At 44.7% G+C, this 22,232-nt stretch overlaps 1 protein-coding gene across 3 annotated transcripts in view; it reads right to left on the bottom strand.

Annotated features, from left to right (window-relative positions):
• The window catches only part of LOC148017186 (P-loop containing nucleoside triphosphate hydrolases superfamily protein), a 63,665-nt gene that overhangs the window by 11,624 nt on the left and 29,809 nt on the right, over nucleotides 1–22,232 (bottom strand). Inside the window, exons 12-15 of one of the 3 annotated variants that reach the window (XR_015687887.1) lie at nucleotides 22,114–22,196; nucleotides 21,998–22,035; nucleotides 9,065–9,148; nucleotides 8,895–8,978 (exon numbers count right to left, since the gene is read on the bottom strand). Coding sequence is in view for 2 of the 3 variants with exons in the window: in XM_087663072.1 (XP_087519198.1) it covers nucleotides 9,066–9,148; nucleotides 21,998–22,035; nucleotides 22,114–22,196 (204 nt within the window). In the remaining variant the exon portion in view is untranslated. Of the gene's footprint in view, nucleotides 1–8,894; nucleotides 8,979–9,050; nucleotides 9,149–21,997; nucleotides 22,036–22,113; nucleotides 22,197–22,232 lie in introns of those variants that run through there. The other 2 variants (XM_087663072.1, XM_087663071.1) reach the window with 2 other exon arrangements.

A 22,232-nucleotide genomic window follows, 5' to 3' on the forward strand; every position in this document is an offset into this window, starting at 1 on the left:
GCAAATGGGAGACTCGTCCTGCCCAACGATAGTCATGATAATCACATCTCCACTCAAAATAGTGTTTGGAAAGAAGCTCCTCTAAGTCATCAAAGCTCGTAAACTCATAAGACATCTTCAATCCTGCAATCACCCGTAAATTTGTGTTTTGATGAAAACAGCACAGAAGGCAAGAAGCAGTCAAGATGTGCCGCCTGCACACAAAATGTTGTCACAAACCATTGAAAGGATGTCATCACCACAGAGAAAGTTGTGTTTCAGTAAAATGCTAAGAGAGAAGTCAGTTGATGCCTAGAAGCAGTTGCGTATACCTAAATGTTGCCGCCTAGCCTCCTGATGATGTCACAATCCACCAAATGGTTTCGCCTAACTGCCAAATGTGGTCGAATCTACGCAAAACATCCTGAAAAGGCTACGTTTCCAGCATACGCAAGCTAGAAAACCTACATTTTGGGGACTGGGCTGCTCCTCAACAAAAGATAAGCACGAAGTATCAGAGTGTCAATTGTGCACCTATGAAAAAACAAATGAAAACTAGAAAGAGTGTGTACCTAGCAAGTGGGGAGATTGGCTATAAATAGCCAACAATGCCAAAAATTGGCCGCCTTGCACCTATAGGTGCAATAAATGTTGGCCGATGTACTAGAAAGAAATACCAAAAAAATACCAGGAGGCCACAGAAAAATCCTAGATGGTGGGGACAATGTCCAACAGATAGAGACAGATTGGGAAAAGCAAAAACTAACCTAGAAATGCACACAAGAAGCCGAAAATTGAAGAAAATGCACCTAAAACTGCCAAAGCTCCTATGTCTCCATCAAACTCTAAGAGGAGCTCACAAGAAGGAGATGACAGACTGACATGACTAACATAGGTAAACTAACACAACCAAGAGCTGGTCTAGGAAAGGTGGACTAGCAATAGCTTACTATACTATATCTACTTTTGCATTTACAGCAAGCGTGGATCCCAATGCGAGTGGCAAAAGAACCTTAAAGAAATCACTAGCCTCATAAGTAACCCACATCTCAAACTAATCTTGAGAATAGGCTGCATTTTCAGTAAAAATGACATCTCTGCTAACAAAAATCTTTCCAATGCAAGGATCATACAAACGATAGCCTTTCCTCTCCGAACTGTATCCAACAAAAGTATCCTTAAGTGCTTTATCATCTAGCTTTCCACGAAACTTTTTAGGTACATGAGCATATGCTATACATCCAAACATGCAAAAGTAATCAACCTTCGGCTTCCTATCATGCAATGCCTCATAAGGAGTGATTGTCTTAAGTACCTTAGTTGAAACAAGATTATGTACATGATTTGCACATTGGAGGCCCTTAAGCCAAAACTTATGTGGCAACCCTTCGCTTTTCAATGTACATCTGGTCATCCATGAGTGTGCAATTCTTTCTTTTAACCACTCCATTCTGATGAGGTGTCATCCTCACATTGGCCCAATGTGTAATGCGATGCTTAAGCAAGAACGTCTCAAATGCACGAGATATATACTCCCCCCCTCGAATCGTATGTAGTTTGCACCTTTAAACCTGTTTTTGCTTCCAATTTTGCAACCGAGTGTTTAAAGTGCCAAAGCTCTACATTCTACATAGCGGTAATAAGTGTGCCAACTACCAAAGCATGATGAGATCTCTTCTCATAAGTATGCAACAAAAAGAGATTATACAAAGTACCTAACAACCGAAAAGCATAATCGAGCTCTCTATCTCTGACAATGCATTTCTCATCGTCAAAGATGACTTGAAAGCCTTGCTAATTGAAAGCTGAAACTAAAAGAAGGTATTTAGTAATGCCAGGCACAAATAATACATCCATAAGCTAAAAATCTTATCCATCTATAGCAATGATCACAGTTGTACCAATGCCACAAACTAGAGTTGTTCGCAGAAGAAACTCTCTTCTCCGCAAGGGCCGATTGCATGGATGTGAACAAACACTTCAAAGAAGTGATGTGCCTAGATGCCCCACTATCAAAATATCATATATATTGCGTTTTAGTAGCATTAAATATTGAATCAACCATAAACATGTCATAACTGCAAGTGAGAAATCTATAATCTGTCAGAAGTGGTGCAACAGTGAAAGCATAAACATATGCTAAAATAAATTGTTGAACACAAGACAAAAGAAAAGAAAGAGATAACACAATACAGATGAGAACTCAGATGTATGCTCGGGAAATGGAATCCATATACCAAGACATGAGACAATACAGATACAATGTGAGTCACCGGCTATGGAGGCACTGGCACCTGCTCCCTCTCTCCAAGAACTGTCCAGTCATGAATGAATGTGGAGGAGGGAGGCTGACAATAAATAGGCCAAAATAAATGCCTAAAATATGACTGGTCGGCCAGCATTAAATGCTGGCCGACTGGCTGCAAATACTGTCTAAACCACAATAAACAATGGCAAATAAAATGCCTAAATAATCTGCTGGCCGACTCGCTGCAAATAATGCCAAAACCACGATAAACAATGGCAAATAAAATGCCTAAATAATCTCTAAGCCCAGCCTACTGTACCACAAGTACAGACTCAACCATGAACTGACTAATCTGCTAACACCCTCTCTCAGATCATGGGTGATCTGATACAATACAATATACAATGATAATGTCACATCATAGTACAGACAACAATGTTCATCATAGTAGAACCATGGATTCCCAAGTAGTGGGTGCGAAAGCCACCACCAAGGTGCCTTGGAGAGAACCTAATGTCGATGTCGATCGTACCAGCTCCTAAAGATAAAGAAGATCATAACAGCTCTCAATGTCTATCAACAATGCCTCTGATATAGCATACGAGACCGGCCTTCACCAATGCCGCAGCACATACATGACCATGAATTTCCCTTCTTTGGTCAGACTGCCAAAGTGTCCCCTCATGTGAGCTCCAGACGAAAGCCACCCGCTCTGTATCAAGTAACCAGCCCATCATGAACCTGGACTTGAGAGAACCTAATGTCGATGTCGATCATACCAGCTCCTAAAGATAGAGAAGATCATAACAGCTCTCAATGTCTGTCAACAATGCCTCTGATATAGCATACAAGACCGGCCTTCACCAATGCCGCAGCACATACATGACCATGAATTTCCCTTCTTTGGTCAGACTGCCAAAGTGTCCCCTCATGTGAGCTCCAGACGAAAGTCACCCGCTCTGTATCAAGTAACCAGCCCATCATGAACCTGGACTTCAATCCTAGCTCCAGGGTTTGTACCTACCAGACTTCGGTCAATGCATCAGGGATGTTCCTCTCTGGATCCTATGCATTTGTATAGAAATATAGATAAGGCACCGTTGCCCCATCTCACTACCCTCTCACTCCCTCTCTGGCACTGGAGAGTCGTGAGAGATGACCCCATCACCACCACTAGAAAGCAGCTGAGGAAGGGGCTACCAAGCCCTTCCCACGATCCGAAAAAGAAGATCCCTTCCGTACCTTGTACTTCGCCTTGGCCGGAGAAGCTGAGTTAGAATCTGAGACAGATGAGGACTTATCGAAGGAGGCCACATCCCACTTCATCTTTTGATCCTTTTTCTTCCTGGAAGCAACTAACTCTTTGTAGTCCTTTCTTAAATGACCTTTCTTACCACAATGATAACACTGGGCCTTCGATTCTTCATCTTCGAATCCCTCTCTGAAGCTACAAAAGCCTCACCTGAACCTCCATAATGGGACGGAAGCCTCCCCTGTAGTCACAAAGTAGCATCATGCTCAAGTAGCATTGAGGACATATGAAGAAAACTGACAGGAGTGGTAGATGTCTGCGTCCGTAAAGCATTCGCCACTCCATTAAACTCCCGAGGAAGCTTGTAGAGTACCATATCAACAAGATGTGCCTCTGATAGGGCAGACTGCATAGTGCGAAGTTGGTCCTGGAGTTGGGTAACGCGAAGTAGGAATGATTGGATCGAATCCATGGGTTCAAACTTTAGTTGTTGCTCGAGCTAGCCATAGAGAGTAACAGCCCTCATGGTGGAAGGAGCCTTGTACATCAACTGCAACTTGGACCATACATCTAAAGCTATCGTATAGGTGGTGACCGCTAGTAGGACTTCTTTGGAAACCAAGCCTTCGTCACCGCACTCCACTTGTAATAATCAGGTCCATGGAGCTTGTCATCAATGGATGTGTATGGAGAAGCCATCTGGAGAGGATTTAGAAAAGAAGTAGAGAAAAGAAGGGATTTGGAGAGCGAGCACAGCCAAACCATGAGCACAAACTGCAAAAAGCAAGAGTTCACATACAATATAACCCAAAATCTTATCAAAATAAGACAAAAGCTGCGTTAAAAAGTCAAAAAAGCAGTCATTAACTGTCAAAAATGGCAAAAATGGCCTAATAATGCAATTGCCCAACCAGGAGGAGATGCTAAGACACCAAAACGTAGGCTGAAACAAAAGCATAAGCTGTACGGATGCTGACATCAGCAAAAAAATACAGGCAAAACGGGTTGCTTGGTTGAAGCAGCAGCTGCCTGATAAATAAGAGTGAAAACAGTCCTGAAATCAGCAAGAAAACGCAGCAAAAACACAAATCCTGAAATCTGATACCATGTCAGAAGTGGTGCAGCAATGGAAGCATAAACATGTGCTAAAATAAATTGTTGAACACAAGACAAAAGAAAAGAAAGAGATAACACAATACAGATGAGAACTCAGATGTATGCTCTGGAAATGGAATCCATATACCAAGACATGAGACAATACAAATACAATGTGAGTCACTGGCTGTGGAGGCACTCGCACCTGCTCCCTCTCTTCGAGAAACTGTCCAATGATGAATGAATGTGGAGGAGGGAGGCTAACAATAAATAGGCCAAAATAAATACCTAAAATATGACTAGTCGGCCAACATTAAATGCTGGCCGACTGGCTGCAAATAATGCCTAAACCACAATAAACAATGGTGAATAAAATGCCTAAATAATCTCTAAGCCCGGCCTACTGTGCCACAAATACAGACTCAACCATGAAATGACTAATCTGCTAACATAATCCTTCTCAACAGCTGACTATAGCATCACCATCTGAAGATGGAGTGACTAATGTTTCGTGGACATGTGAGAGTGTGCAATGGAAAGGAAACACGAACACAAAGACGAAGAAACAAAAAGAGATTGCAAGAAAATAAGAAAGAAATATGCAACAAACAAGGAACAAATGCTAAATACAGAAAGAGAACTAATTAGTCCCTGCGCAAAACCCACAACATCAATGAGGACACCAGATCACGATGACGATGATGGCAACACTAGAGACAGAGGAATATGACGGAGTTAGAGTGTGCATCTACCAAGGAAGAAGAAAGATGATTTGCCAAGTGGTGGTTGGGGTGGGGGGGGTGGTGTGGGTTCAATATAGTCAACTATCCCAAAATTTGGCCGACCTACACATTGGGGCCTAAAAATGAGCCTACCAACATTTAGTGTTGGCCCAACCAGCAATAAATGCTAGGAAAATGTTTAGGGTCATGACAAAAATGTGACAGTGGCTGGATATTTTCTGGTAGATGGAGACAACTTGGGAAATACAAAAATTACTCAGGGAAAGCACACAAAAAGCCAACAAAAGAAGAAAATGCATAGAAATGCATTTTGAGATACCTCCTCCGTAAAAACATATGACAAACATGTCACAGCTCCTAATGCCCTCGTCTAACTCACACTAAGGCTCATAGGTAGGAGATGATAAAGCAAGACAAACTTGACTACTAACACCCCCTTGCAGATCCTAGATGGAGCTCGAAGCCGAAGAAAAAACAGATCCTGGATGGGAGGGTTAAGTACAATCTAGCAATAACGACAAAGTGCCAACACCACTAATAGGCACCAAACAAATGTCACCAACGGTGACTAAACCCTCAAAGGGACAAAGATACTGTAGCATATTTCCTCATGGAGTCATATGACTCGAAGCGCCACTATCAATGAGCCAATGGCTCTCGAAAGATGAGTCAACCACTATAGAAGACTCTAACACATGGATATGAAGAAACACGGACTCATAGGCAACGGCGGCTGGTGTAGAAGTAGAGAAAGGCTTGGATGATTTAGCTCCATCCTTCACTCCTAAACAAAGGCGAGGGTACTTTTTTTAACATTTCTCCTTTGGATGTGTCCCTTGCCCACAGTATGGGCATTTAGGCTTCTCCGAATTGGAGTCAAAGCCTAAAGAACTCTCCTATTGTTTAGCCTTTGACTTCCCTCTCTTCTTTTTTCCCTTTCCTAAACCTACAATGCTCCTCCCATAGAAGCTTCTCACAAGTCCTCAATGTAAAGAGACTTGTGTAGAAGACATCAAATTGTGGAGATGACACCTGAGTCAAAAGAATCATGGCTATATCCTCTAAAGATATCATCTGACCAAGAGATGCAGGCTCATCCCTCGTATGCTCTAGCGTGTTGAGGTGGTCCTTTAGCATGGAAAAGTCATCAACAAAGATTATCTATAATTTCTTCTCAAGAGTAATCTGGTGGACAAATGTCTTTTGATGGTACAAAGAAGCAAGCTTTGTCCGCACCTTTGCTATTTTTTGTAATCTTCGCACATGTACTAAAACAAAATCATGTAAGCTCATAAAGAGGAAAGATAAGCTTAAGAGTTGCGCCAATCCCATAAAGTAGCACAATCCATCGATGATCCGACTGTGGAATCCTTCACTGGATGGGGAATAAGGTGGGTAACAAACTCCCAAAGATCGAACGTATCAAGGATACACTCCACCTTACGTGACCAAAGTATAGGTGGCATTTTGAGACTAGTAGAACGGGCCTTCTATGAAACATGGAGAGAATGAGGAGAGGGATCTTGTACAAAGGGGCTAGGTGACCTCCATCTTTCTTCACGATCATTGTCACATGGTATCTCCATACACTCTTTGCAATAATCTTGCCGCCTTCGAAGGAGTGATGAGAATGCTCCTCATATGTATCATCAAAGCCACAAATTTGGTTATAAGACATATTTGATATCTTGCAAGACACCCACAAAGAACATGCGTTCTGGCTATAGACAACCCCAAAACAAAGGAATCGGCTACATGATCTCAATGGAGTCGATGTAGAAGTTCTGCCTGGGGAAGATATACGTTCGCCTTCACAAATACTACTATCTTTGTTAAGGAGGCCTATCACCTGGACAAGATACACACACGTTTACAATAGAGGACTATCACATGACTTAATAAGCTTGTAACCTCCAACATGGGAGTGTGTTGACAACAAAATGATGATGGAAACTGGCACTTGGCACTAGGAATACTATTGCCTCCAAGCAGTAGGCTGTGTTTTCAGAAAAATGTTGACGTGGAAGGGCCACCTAGCAGTCTAGGGTGGTCTTCTATGTAGTAGATCAACTCTGTGTCTCACTTAGGTGATGATACCATTTGAGAGTGCGCAACGGAAAGGAAACAAGAACACACAGACAAAGGAACAAAGAGAGAATGCAAGAAAAGAAGAAAGAAATTTGCATTGAACAAGGAACAAATGTTGAATACAAAAAGAGGATTGATCAGTCCCTACACACAACCCACAACATCAATGAGGGCATCAAATAAAGCTGATGATGATGGCAACACTAGAGATGGAGGAATATGAGGGAGTCAAAGTGTGCACCTGACAAGAAAGAAGGAAGATGAGCCACCAAGTGAGTAGGCGGGGGACTATATACAACCAACTACCTCCAAATCTGGCCGACATGCACTTTGGGCCCTAAATGGGCCGACCAACACTTAATACTAGTCCAACCAACAATAAATGTTGGAAAAATGTCTAGAAACACAGTAAGAAAATGTGAGGGTAGCTAGATATTGTTTGGTAGATGGAGACAACCTGGGAAATGTAAAAACTACTTAGCGAAAGCACACAAAAAGCCGACAAAAGGAGGAAATGCAAAGAAATACACTCAAATGGCCACTCTAGAGTGAGATACCTCCTCCGTCAAAACACACGATACACATGTCAAAGCTCCTAATGTCCTCGAATGGCCACTCTAGAGTGAGATACCTCCTCCATCAAAACACACAATACACATGTCAAAGCTCACAAGCAAGAGATGATGAAGCAAGACAAACGTGACTCCTAACAGAACAGCCAAGTCAAAGTCCTTTTTCTCCTTTGCTAACCTCTTTCTACACTCATCTATGTAATTAGTTGGGCTTCTTGCAGTAGTGGCATTTCCCCTTCTTTTTCCCTGTGTCTGTATCTTGGGCAGCCTTGCCAAATGGCTATTCCACATCAGCCTTTAGGCTGATCTTTCCTACACTTTTGACACTTTAATAAGTGTCCATACACCACACAAATTACATTAGGCACTGCCCAAAATTGGTAAATTCTAACAGGAAACGCTATATATAGCAGCCCTCAGCCAAAAATGGCCAAACAGCTACAGTTGGCTAGTAAAATGCTGGCTGACCTGCACAAAATAATAATGCTGGTCAAAAAATATGCAGAACAGGTCACCCTAATAAATGCTAGTTGTCCCCCCACTAGCCACTTAAAAAGAAATGCAGAGGCTGTAATACTGCACATTGCCAGTGTGAGCACTCCTAAACTCATTGAAAAAGAAATGCACACTAAATTAGTAGGATGGAACAATCAGAGCTCGTGTATCTCGTCAAACTCTGATGGAGCTCACAATGAGGAAATGCCTGACTGACAAAATACAAGCTAAAAGTGTCTACCTACAATCTAACTGCATTTTATTTCAATCTTTTGTGTGTGTCTGTGTGTGTGTGTGTGTGTGTGTGTGTGTGTGTGTGTGTGTGCACGCACGTGCACGTGTGTGTTTAAAAATTGCTGAAAATTAAAGAATAATTAGATGTACAAGAGATTATCTAGCTAGCACAGGAAAGCCAAATTCACCTCTAGAAAAAAACAAAACCACAAGAAGTCCATTGTCTTCGTACAATAGAAGGTCGATGCCACTTTGCTGTAAAAGCTTCACCCCTTCATGCATTGCAAAAGAAGGGAGTTCCATTCACATGAGCTAATAAAGTAATTGCAGCATTTAATAAGCTGAAAGAAATGCCTACTTTAGATCCAATCTTGATCTTGCAAGATCTCCAAAAATCTTTTGTTGTTCAATGTGTTGCATGTGGGACAGCACTGCTGTAGTCCTAATGAGGAATGCCATGTTATAGCATATAAGAATAGAACTTTATGGGTGCTGAGAAACATTTGCAAGTTTATAAGAAAGAGTTGTTTCTTGTAATTCATTCTCTTTCCACTTGGAAAACTACATGTTAGGGGCTGATTTTGTTGTACAAACAGATTATCGAACTCTACAATATTTTCTTACTCAACCTAAGTTGTCTCATAAGCATATGCTGTGGGCCAACTTCTTATACATGTTTCACCATCAAATAGTGCACGTGGAAGGCAAAAAGCATGTTGTCGCTAATGCATTTTTTTTCCAAGTAAAATGTGGCTGTTTATATTACTCAAAAAAAAACTGATTATAATGGAGTGCTCATGCTCAACAGACTAGTTGGAGCTTCTGAAAGTCACAAATACATCATGTATACAAGCCTCTCAAGGTGGTCTGGGGGGGATGGGGGCAAGAAGCCATGGAGGGGGGGGTGTATCGCCATCTGGGGCTGCCTACCTACATCACGAAAAACAAATCCTGGTTGCCCCAAGTCTCATGAAATGACATCGGAGCTCCTGACGAGCCCTGGACTCGCCATGCACCTGATCCCATCAGCCGTGGAGGGAGTGGATGATGGAGGTCCAGAGCTCTCCTACAGTCGTATGTACTGAAAGTCTCTCTCCGCCGAAAGCCTCCTGACACCGCGCCTTCCAAATATGCCAACCATTAAGGCTTCCTATGATCTCCCATACCTCAAAGTGGTCTGTTGTGAACTCCAGCACCTAGCGGATGGGTAGAGCCTCTAAACCGACCACTGCGCACAACCCTGCCTCGATAATGAATATCGTGTCCTGCATTGCGATCTCATACAGAAGGTGATGGTGCTGGATGACCGTCTGCCAGCAAAAAGCTCCGCATGAGATACATCCCACGCTGGGTGCTATATGGAGAAGGATGTGGCATGCTCCTCTCCACACGGGCTACACCGCCTCACACAACCAGAGGCAGCACTTTGGGGTTTCTAGAGGCTGCTATGTGCATCGCTTACAACCTCCCTTCTTCTACATTTGGGCAAGCCAGCTTCCCACCGCCAAGCCTCCATGTGTCACCAGCCATAAAAAATACGATACCCTCCTCGGCCTCTAGCCATCCCATAGGTGGCGCCAAAAGGTCCATCGGAAAGGCTCTGTGATGCTGTGCTCCGCCCAATGCCTGCTAGGTGACGGCGCCCAGTCCATATCCTCCCGCATCAGTATGTGTCTACCAATCCTGGCGGTATACTCCAAGAACCTTGGTGGCTTCTTGGCGACCGCAATGGCCAACCATAGCCACTCTCTCAAACCCCACTCCAGCTCATCAAGTGGCCTGCCCCCAGATCTAGAGACGCCACTCCTTGAGCTCCTGCCAAAAGACAAAAGGGTCCAACCGCCATGTCTTCCCCTGAAGGCCAATCACCCAGATCCTCTTCCATGAAAGCACGGCTATCCCCTCATCCTACTGTCCTCTGTCAAGAGCCAGACGCCCCTCCCCGTCCTGTACGGTGAAGAAGGCCCCAAGTGGAGCACCGCCCACTCTACCTGCCACCTATAGGGGGATGCCTGCTGGTGAAAACCTGGCGGCCCATACCTCCCCGGGCTCTATCAGCTCTTGTATCGAAGGAGCAAGCCACTCCTGAGGTATTGCTGCATCTATCTCTCTTCTCCTCAACTCCACTCCTCTCTGGCAACCTGATACTCGCTATATCACCTCCTCATCCACCATCTTGTACACCTTCCACCATGTACTAATGGTACAAGCCAGGCCAGCCTCCCAACCAGCCCACTGGATGTGGGGGCACTCACCAATCTCTGCCCCTTCCCAATCCCTGACCTGGGAGTTCCAAATCACCGGCTAACAGTCTATCTTCTCGTGGCAACCTAGGGAGCTCTCGATTAGGGCCTTACGGAGGCCCTACCACACGCGGAGCAAGCTCCATAGGAAAGGTCACCTTCCAGGTCTACCCTCTCGGTGTGAGGCCATGGACAACTAGCTTGCCCAAGAGGGCCATACTCTGATACTCTAGGTCTATGATCCCAAGCCCTCTGACTGATGCCGTATGATGGTCGCCCATGCCACCTTGGCCTTGGAATCCCTGGAGCTGTCTGACCTAGACCAAATAATATTCCGCACTAGGCAGCGAAGCTGCACTACGCAGGATAAGGAGAAGCATCAACACAAGGCGATGTACTAAGCCGTTACTAGGAGGACTTAGTTAACCACAGGGCTTGACCGGCTAGTAAAAGGTGAGCCGTGCTCTAGTAGGTCAGCTTCCTCCGGATAGAATCAAGGACTGGAAGAAACTGCTGGGCGGGAGTGATGTCGAGTCCCACCTGGAACCCTAGGTACCAGATGATCTGCCCTCTGCTCACCCATCTAAATCCTAGGTGGCCACCCCACTCCGTGCTAGAGTCCGGGTCTATGAGAAAACCAACCGACTTTCGCCAATTGATTTTCGCTCCCGCTGCAAAACAGAACACCTCAAGAGCCAGCCTCACTCTCTCCAGCATCAGCTCATCGTCCTCTATGTAGAGTGTTGTATCATCTACATACTTTGAGTCTAACAACTCAGTCTCCTCTCTCACTGGAAGTCGGAGGCTAGTGGGCAGCCCTGCCGAACCAATCTCTCGAGTCGAAACTCCCCCCCACGCCTACCACCTATGAGAACCTTGCTGGTAGCCGATTTGTAGTGTGCGGAGACCCCGCGAATCCAAGCTTGGGAGAAACCCAACCTTACCATGGTGCCCTCTAGGAAATCCCAATCCACCCTGTCATAAGCTTCCTCGAAATCCAAGAGTAGTATGGCCAATCTCTGTCCACTGTGCTGAGCCCACTCTATCGCCTCAAAGAAGGTGAATACATTGTCCAGGATGCTCCTATCCTGGACAAAGCTTGTCTGCATGTCATGGATGATGTCTGGAAGCACGGGGCGTAGTCACCTACCAACCATCTTTGCCAGTGCCTTATAGGCCACTGACAATAAGGTGATCAGTCTCCACTGGGAAAGCTCCAACCGGTCTCCCCCTTTGGGAAGAAGACTGATAAGGCTTGCCGAAAGACTCCCTGGCATCTGTTCTAAAGTGAAAATCTCCCAGAAGGCCATCAGTAGGGGGTCCTTCACCACTTCCCAATATGTAGTGAAAAAGGCCTTAGAGAGGCCATCCTCTCCCGTGTATTTCTGTCTGTCTTGTGTATGCAAAGCCTCCTCTAGTTCCTTCTCTGTGAAGGGGGCTAGGAGGGAGCATCCCATCTCCTCTAAGACAAGGGACGGGATGTGATCCCAGACCTGCCGTCTACATCATTGTCCTCTAGTTGAGGCTGTCTCCTGCTGGAAGAGGCGACTATAGTAGTCGGTGGCAATCTTCATCACCTCATCTAGGCTAGAACAAGTCCTCTCGTAATGATCTCAAAGATTGCGTATCTGCTCTCCTGAGGTGGGAAGTTGGTGCACCTAGAAAAACTCCCTGCACATCATGTCTCCCTTCCGTGCCTAGAAAGCTACGGAAAGAGAACTCCGAGTGTCTATCCTCTAGGCCAACAATGGCTGCTCGCGTGCGCACCTCCTCGTGCCTCCTGTAATAATCTCTGCGTGGCTGCAAGTTCCTACCGGAGTGCTCTCTCCTCCTCCCAGTTCTGCTGCTTGGCCTGTATGGCTACCTCTTGGCAAATTCTGCTCGACTCGGCTAGGACATCTACAACCTTCTCTGCGATCTGGTCCCTCTTGCCCCACTCCCTATGTTGGGATATAAAGGCCCAATGACCTCCGTGTATATAGTACACACACACTATACATGTGAACGCACCCTTTACGTGCCCTAAGTATAAATACATTTTATTCTTTGTGTACCAACACATTGTTGGTACACTCTTATCGTCTTGGACTTACACTCTGCTCACACTCTCTCCAGCCGTCACTCTCATATGCTCCTGCTCGATCTCAAACTCTCTCAGTTATGTCCTTCCGGTTCCAACAACTGGTATTAGAGCCAAGACTCTACACGCTTTCCAAGATTGAGGCGACAGCTGCTGGGCTTGGAGCAGCAGGCATGTAGCAACAGTCAGCAGGCGACTGTAGCAAGGAACCAGCAAACCAGCATGACAAAGTGCAGGCGACAGCTGTGTAGTGCAACGACTCGCTAGCGGACGGAACCAATGAAAAGGCAGGCGCAGAGGTCGCGTAACGGGCGACAGGCAGGCGGCTAGCGGGCAAGCGTCAGATGTCGTGTGATGGGCGGCAATAGGCAGGCGGGCAAGCATCAGACATGATGGAGTCGCATAACGGTTTGCGACTGGACAGGCGGGCGACGTATGAGGGTGACGTGGCGCGACGGGGATCAACGGACCCCCCCCCTCCCATTTAGTTCCTTTGTTTTTTCAAAAACAAATCAAATTTTTCTCTAATCCCCTCATTACCACTTGCCACTGATAGGAGTTCACATGCCAGAAGCACAGATCACAGATTTGTGAGGACTTTAATCAAAAATTTGAGGCTTTTCCCAGATTTGATATAATTCATGCCTGTCAATGACTTTTGAGTCAGAAATTGCAAACATTGCGAGCGGTGCTATCAATTAAATTGGAAATTTTGCCAATTTTGTCAAAATTTTGCATTTTTGGGTAAAATTTCCTGATATTGGATCCCAGAAATTTGGGGCTTTTCATGTATTGGCAAAGCTTTACTCAGCTAGGTCAGATTGACTGACATTCATGCAATTTTGAACTTAAAATTTTGGGAATTTGCGTAGAATTTTGGTAAATTTCTGCATCTTTTGCCCATGCAGTGGCTGGTTAATGTATAAACAGCAGAGATTTATTTCTGGTTGAGGAAAAACAACAGGGTACTTTGCTGGTTCAGCTTGTGCTTCCGCAGATTAGTGCATTTACTCGTGTTAGTGATAAAATGGCTACAACTTCTTCCAGTTCAGACATCAAGAGTTTGATGGAGATCAAACGGTTTGATGGTCATGGCTTTGACCTTTGAAAAGACCGTATGCAGGGCATTTTGTTCCTGAAGGATTGTGAGGATGCTTTGCAAGAAGATAAACCCGCACTAATGTCTGATGCAGATTGGGCCACAAAGAATAAAAAGGTTGTGGCTTACATAAAGATGGGTGTCACTGATGACATTCTGACAGACATTAAGGGTTTAGACACAAGTTATGCAATATGGGAGAAGCTGAAGACTACTTATGAGATCACCACACATATTAATCAGGTGCATTTAATGCGCAAGTTGGTGAATATGCGGCTGGATGAGTCAAAGCTTGCAGTTGAGTACTTGAGTGCATTTACAGGGATTCTAAATCAGCTTAAAGATGCAAATTTGGATTTTGATGATAAGTTGAGAGTGATCTTTTTTTAAATGACATTGCATGACTATTGGGAGACCTTGGTGGTTTCACTCAACAATAACCCCAATCTCTCATATGATGGGGTGAGGGGTTCTATCTTAAATGAAGAAATTAGACGTATGTCTAGTAGAGAAGGCAGCAACTCGGCTTATAATGTAAGAGGCAGGGCTGAAAAGAAAAATGCATATGCAGGGCAGAGAAACAAGAGCAAGAGCAAAGGAAAGGATAAGAGTGACATCACTTACTATCATTGTGGTCAGAAGGGCCACAAGAAACCTGATTGCAGGTACTACAAGAAGGAACAAGAAAGAAAGAAGAATGCAGGAGATAAAAAGAAGAAGGAAGAAAAGACAGATGCATTGGAGACATCCAAAGGCAAAGAAAAGGCCAATGTGGCCTCCAGTGTGGTCATAGAGGAGCTTTCAGATACAGAGGCTGATGTATTATGTGCAGTTGATTATGATGCCCTTGTATGTCACATGCAGGATATGCAGATTACCAAGGCTGATGTGATTGATGCACTCTTGTTAGTTGATGATGGTGCCACTCAGACTTGGATTGTAGACTCTAGGGCCTCTTTCCATGTAACTCCTTGCTTGGAGTGTTTTGCTATGTTCAATGCAAGCAATTTGGAAAGGTGTACCTTGGAAATAACCATGCTTGCAACATTGATGGGATTGGCACCGTACACTTGTCTTTAGACAATGGTCAAGAGCTTGTGTTGAAAGATGTCAGATAAGTGACTGGCATTAAAAAGAGTTTACTATCTCTTGGTCAGCTTGACTTGCATGGCTACACCACACTGTTTGGTGGTGGTTTATGGAAAGTTAAACAGGGTTCCATGCTGATTGCAAAAAGAACCAAGAAGAACACATTGTATTGTTTACAATGTAAATCCTTGAATGGCAAGACTCTTGCAGTTGCTGAAATTTGCAGCCACTTGGAGTTATGGCATAAGAGATTAGGCCATATGAGCCAAAAAGGACTTGATGTTCTTACCTCTCTGAAGAGGGTGGATGGAAAAGGCTCTAAACTTGATTTTTGTAATGAGTGTCACTTTGGAAAGAAAATAAAAAATTCATTTTACTCTGGTGTCTCTCGTAAGTCCAATGTCTTGGACTTAGTGCATTCTGATGTACGTAGTATGCCCGTGAAATCATTGGGTGGTACTGCATATATTGTCTCCTTTATTAATGATTGTTCCAAGAAGATTTGGGTGTACTTGCTGAAAAAGAAAAGTGAAGTATTTGCTGTTTTTAAAACTTTTCATGCATTTGTGACCACTCACATAGATAAAAAGCTGAAATACTTGAGAACTGATAATGGGGGTGAGTTCACATCGACTGAATTCAAGTCATTTTGTGACTTACATGGTATTAAGAGGAAGCTTACAACCCCTTACAGTCCTTCAAATGGGGTGGCTGAAAGATATAACAGGACTTTATGTGAAAGAGTGCGTGCATGCTATCCACTACCAATCTCCCTCGTGCATTTTGGGAAGAGGCACTCAAAACCATGGTTCACATTTGCAACCGCTCTCCGAATAGGTCCCTAAATAATGGCATCCCTGAGGAGGCTTGGTCTGGCAAATCGGCCTCATATGACCATTTACGTATATTTGGTTGTGATGCTTTTGTACATGTTAGGGATGAGCTGAGGAACAAACTTGACCCAAAATCCACCAAAGGCATTTTCATGGGCTATGGTGATGAGGGTAAATTTGGCTACGGAGTGTGGTTACCTCAGTCCAAGAAAATTATTCGCAGCCGTAATGTTGTGTTTAATGAGGCAAAATTGCTGAAAGGCTCTTTAGCCTCTAATGAAGATCTGAAAAAGGTGAAATTTCAGAGTTTGCAGCCACCCATAACTTCAGAAAATAAGCCTCAAGGTGCTGTACCACAAGCTGAAATTGATGATCAGCCAGTTCTTTTGAGCCAAATGATGATGGACAACAAATAGAAGCACAAGGAGGTCATGGACAGCAAGATAGACTTGCTGATTATGAAAATGCAAGTGCTGGAAATGAAAATGAAGGTGCTGTACAACATGAACAGCATGCTGAAAATGGTTTACAGCAGCAAATGAATGCTAAAATTAATACACCTCCTAATGTAAATCCGATTCCTGACAATGTTGATCATTGGGTACGCAGGTCTACACGTGTAAGAAGGCAACCACATAGGTTTGACCCCTCCTTGCATTATGTGATGCTTACATATGAGGGTGAGCCTCTTACATACAAAGAGGCCAAGTCATGTGAGTTCAGCAGTAAGTGGGAGCTAGCTATGCAGGAAGAGATTAAATCTCTATATGCAAATGATACTTGGGATCTTGTGTCATTACCAAAGGGAAGAAAGCCATTTCCAAACAAATGAGTGTAGAAAGTCAAGACAGTTGATGGGAAACCCAAGTACAAGGCAAGGCTAGTTGCCAAAGGTTATGCACAAAAGGAAGGGATTGACTTCCAAGAGGTCTTCTCACCTGTTGTGAAGATGACCACTTTATGTATGCTTTTTGCTCTTACTGTTGATTTGGGTTTAGAGATGTATCAAATGGATGTAAAAACAGCTTTCTTGCATGGTGACATTGATGAGGAAATCTACATGAAACAGCCCGAGGGCTTTGTAGTTCCTGGAAAAGAACATATGGTGTGTAAGCTAATACGCAACCTGCATGGGTTGAAACAAGCACCACGGCAATGGTACAATAAGTTTGATACTTTTATGCTATCTCATGAGTTTACACGCAGCCATGCATATCATTGCTTGTACATGAAAAAGGATACAGATGGCAGCCCCATAATACTTGTTTTGTATGTGGATGATATGTTACTAGCTGGGAAAAGAAAGACTAGCTTGGATGCTCTCAAAAATCAGCTGAAATCAGCTTTCTCCATGAAAGATTTGGGAAATGCAGAGCATATTTTGGGCATGAGGATTCGTAGAGATAGAATGCAGAAATTGATGTTTCTATCTCAAGAAAAGTACATTGGAAAGGTACTTGACAGATTTAACATGGCTGAAGCTAAGCCTTTTGGGATACCCTTACCTCCTTATATCAAGCTTAGCAAAGCCAACAGCCCGAAAGATGACGTGGAAGCAAATGCTATGAAGGGAGTTCCTTATGCATCAGCTTGTGGCTCTCTTATGTATGCTATGGTTGCTACTCGTCCAGACATTGCTCATGCAATGGGAATTGTTAGCAGATTTATATCAAATCCTGGCAAAGCACATTGGGAGGCTGTCAGGTGTATTCTTCAATACCTTAAGGGTACACAAAGAAAAAGTATTTGCTATGGGCAAGGTGCACTTAGTTTGCAAGGTTATTGTGATGCAAACATGGCAGGTGACTTGGACACTCGTAGGTCCACCAGCGGGTATGTCTTTACAGTTGCTGGTGGGGTTGTTTCTTGATGTTCCAGGTTGCAAAATATTGTTGCACTGAGTACCATTGAAGCTGAATACATATCAACTACTGAAGCTTCTAAGGAAGCTATATGGTTGAGTAGACTTGCAGATGATCTCGGCATGTCTATGGGTACTGCAGTTTTGGAATGTGATAGCCAAAGTGCTATGTATCTAGCTAAGAATGCCATGTATCATTCACGCACAAAGCATATAGATGTGCGATATTACTTCATTAGACAAATTCTGGAAGATGGTCAAATCACATTGACCAAGATTAAAACACAAGATAACCCTGCAGATGTTATCACTAAAAGTCTAAGCAGAGCTCAGCACGAGTATTGCATTTGACTAGTGGGAGTTGGTTAGCTAGAGGTTCATATCGGACCTTTAAGTGGGAGGTTGTTGGGATATAAAGGCCTGGTGACCTCCATGTATATAGTACACGCACACTGTACATGTGAACGCACTCTTTATGTGCCCTAAGTATAAATACATTTTATTCTTTGTGTACCAATACATTGTTGGTACACTCTTATCGTCTCGGACTTTCACTCTGCTCACACTCTCTCCAACCGTCACTCTCATACGCTCCTGCTCGATCTCAAACAGTCAGGGATCCGACAAGATCGTGTGTCTAGGACAGATGCTGGGGGATCTGGTGTCAGGAGAACTGGGCAATGATCGAACAACATGGTGCCAGCCAACTGCCCAATCTGGCCTCCACGAGAGCCTCCCCACTCTCCCACATAAAACCTGTCCAACCGCTCTAGCACGACTCCACCTAGCCGCCTGTATCCCCAAGAGAAGTCCAATGACCTCTCCCTCGTGTGGAAGGCAGGGTCTCTCCAAGCATCACCTGCTCCTACTTCTAGTAGAAAGACCCCCCATGCCTCCTGCTCCTCCCCAGCCATGCCCTGGTAGTTCTTGCCTCTGCCCTACTAGTCCTCCAAAGCCTCCAGGTTGTTAAAGTCTCCTCGAATGATCCAAGAGTCCACCTCTGGGAGTCCATCTGTGATCTCCACCTAGAACCTGCTACGTGCCCTAACCTCCATAGGGACATTAGACATTGAGGACTCCAAGGCACGAGTCCCCAATATCCAATCTGATCCATAGAGCCCTCCCTGCCACTATCGTCCCATGGTCTCGTACACAGGCGGTGAGACTCAGGCCAATAGACCATAGGGGTGATAGATGCTCCAGGTGGTACTATCAATGCATCTATCAGCCATGCTGAGAATCGTGACTCTGTACACTAGTAGAAATGGGCCGCCTGTGCCAGGGGCCACTCGATCACATTCTCAGAGCTCTCGACTGTGGGGGGCTCGAAAGATGATACTCAAGTGTGGGACCTTAACACCAACCCACCAGTTAATATCCACATGCAACCAGGCCACTGCTATGCAAACAGTGCCAGTCCTTCTCCTCCCATACACTGGGAGATGTGGTCCGCCATCTAACTCTTCAACTCCTCTATCTATGTCATCGTCCAATCCCCTGAGTGAGAGGACTGAAAAAAAAAAGCATAGTTTGGTCAATCCGATGGTGCTAGTAGATGGACGTTGCCCCTCCTTGACTTACGAACCACGAAGATCCCCACCTCTAGAGGTAATGGGAACTCTCCGCGCTCCGTAACTCTCAGGTAGGACCATGGGCCACTGTGAAAGAACTCATGTGACAACAATTGTGCCTATCTCGGGAAGGTGTGACAGGCAACAAGGGCAAATGAGTTGGTGGCTGTGTGGGAGGGGGAAAACTGCTGGTGTGAAGAGGATGTAGGCGTGTGTGGCTCATCACCTCCTATGGGAGAAGGGGAGGTGGGTCTGGGGGGGATCACCTGAAACGGGTATGGATCAGGGGGGGTGCTCGGAGACTGCGGTCTTGCCGAGTGGGGCAGGCAGGGGGGGCTACAGAGTGCTCTGCCGAAGGGGCGTCGCTCGCCCTCCTACTCCTTGTTGTCGAGGCTGCATCCGAGGAGCTAGCTGCGGCCCCCCCTACCGTCTCCCTCTTTGTCGTCTCTGGACCCGTGTGAAGCCGTCAACGTCCGCCCGCGAGCCTGTCGACGGAGCTGCCTTGGCTCTGAAAAGCATACAATCTCCTACCTGATGCCCAAAGTCGTGGCAACGCAGGCATTGCCCTAGTTGCCCAATCACAATGACCTGCTGCCTAAAGGAATGACCTCCTGCCTCAATCTCCAAGAACTTTGGTATACTCTTTGTGTCTTTCACAACCACTTGTACCTTTGGGACTCCTGCAACTGTCACTGCATCTGCGAAGGAGACAAGGAGAACTGTGCAGAAGAGCCGTCCAAAGTCCTCTACTAACCTCTACCGCCAGTCCGGGAAAAAGTAAGGTGACTGGGTGTTTGAGAAATCTGTTGTGGAGCACAAATAACTCCACAGTGAAGCCGCTATATCATGGAATCGTGTAAATGACCCCCTTCGTGGAGGCATAGGGCGAGCTCTCCACTAACTCACGAGCTACATCCGCAGAGGTGAGTCAAACCATGAAGATCCCTCGGCCCATGAGGACTACCTCCACGATCTGTGTTGTGCCAATGTGCAGCATGGAGTGGAGCCAATCCCGCACCTGGCCCCTTGATGGGGACTGTACAAAGACGTGACCAAAGATCGTTGTTTCTTTCAACTCCAACTCTGTGGCACGGACGGCTAAGAGTTGTTCCTCAGAGAGGATGATGCGCAAGGTGTTTGACTAGGGGGCACTCGCAGAATACAGCAGCGTCTGACCAGATGTTTCCATTGCGCGTCCCTGCTGGGAACCTACCTATGACGCTATTGTGCTACCAGGGAGGGAGTTGCTGCAGGGGGGAGAGAGCAACTTGGGGGGAAACCATAGGTTTCAACTATATCTACAACATACCATCATGAGTTAGATGAGATGAAGATAAATTATGCAAAGGATGAGGACTTTGCTAGAACTTATGATATATTATCAAATGGTCAGCGCCATGAGCACTATGTTCTCAAAGAGGACTTTCTTCCAATGCATGGTCAATTATGCGTCACAAAGCAATTAAGGGCCAAGGTTATGCCTCCCTATGCAAGGCATTGTGGCTTTGATGCTATTGAAAGTAGTTGAGACTTTCTTTTTTTAGCCAACTTTCAAAAGTGATGTCGATTACTTTTACTACGCATGCATTATATATTAGGTTTGACCAACACAAGGCATCAAATTTGTTGTAGCCCTTGCCTATCCTTGATAAACTGTGGGACAGCATAGCCACGGATTTTATATTTGATCTTCCTAGGACACCTATGAGGAATGATGACATATCGGTCATTATTTGCAAGTTTAGCAAACATGCTCATTTCATTCCAATGAGTTCAGCTTCAAGGTGCTTCACCGATAGGAGCTCAACCAACTTTCCCTTGCACCTAGGAAAGAGATAGCACGTTCTTCACCCAACAATATTGCACCACCAATGGATCTACAATGCTCTACCTTGGATTCATCCCCCTCCCCAAGACCACCCTAAAAGGCTTTTTATATATTTAATGATGATGCAGCCATGCTGAAATCTTCCCCATATTCTAAGTCACCATCTTTTTTGAGTAATATAATTGGCCACACTTTTTTTCAAAAAAGAGTATATGAACAAGCAGCTACGGCACAAACTAACTCAGAAGCAACCCTTTAGCCACATCATATCTTGGGTGTAAAGAAAATTGTCTTCTACTTATTCATTGGATAATGCAAGCAAGAATGCCTTGTATCTCATATGAGGCTAAAGACTACATTTTTTAGTTCAGCAGGCCTCCAGCCTGTTCTGTTTCTTCCTCCTCCAAGGTTTGAGGTTCATTCATAGTTTTCAGGTCTAAGGTCAAAAATTTTGGGCTGTATCCAGATATTACTGGTGCCTTCTCTGTTTTGGTGAAAAGCAGTCTCTGCACCTGAATTACTATATCTTCACAAACTCACAAGTCATTTCGATCCTCTAAAAAAAGACTTACAATGAACCCAGTTTTGAACCCCAAACTTGATTACAAGCCAACAGTTATGTGAATATGAATTTCAGCAGTGAAACCCTTTTCAATTCTAGCAAATCTATAGGGAAGTAAGAAATACCTAGATCAGTAGGATGATCTTCGAAGTGAGCTTTTAACCTACAACAACAATATGTTCAAAACTCAAAACTGCATGTTTCTTTGAAAGGCAAAGTTCCACATATGCACATCCCATACCTTTCAGAATTTAAGATCTCCATCCGTAACTCCTTGGCTCTTGCTTCCCTAATGGCAACTTTAGTCACACCTCTGGCCACATCCTTTCAGGAACACCAGCATTTCAAATGTAGCAATGT

The sequence above is a fragment of the Lygodium microphyllum genome, chromosome 22 (assembly GCF_053477565.2).
Source record: "Lygodium microphyllum isolate KBCC chromosome 22, Lygodium_microphyllum_v1.1.10, whole genome shotgun sequence".
In the NCBI taxonomy this organism is placed as follows: Eukaryota; Viridiplantae; Streptophyta; class Polypodiopsida; order Schizaeales; family Lygodiaceae; genus Lygodium; species Lygodium microphyllum.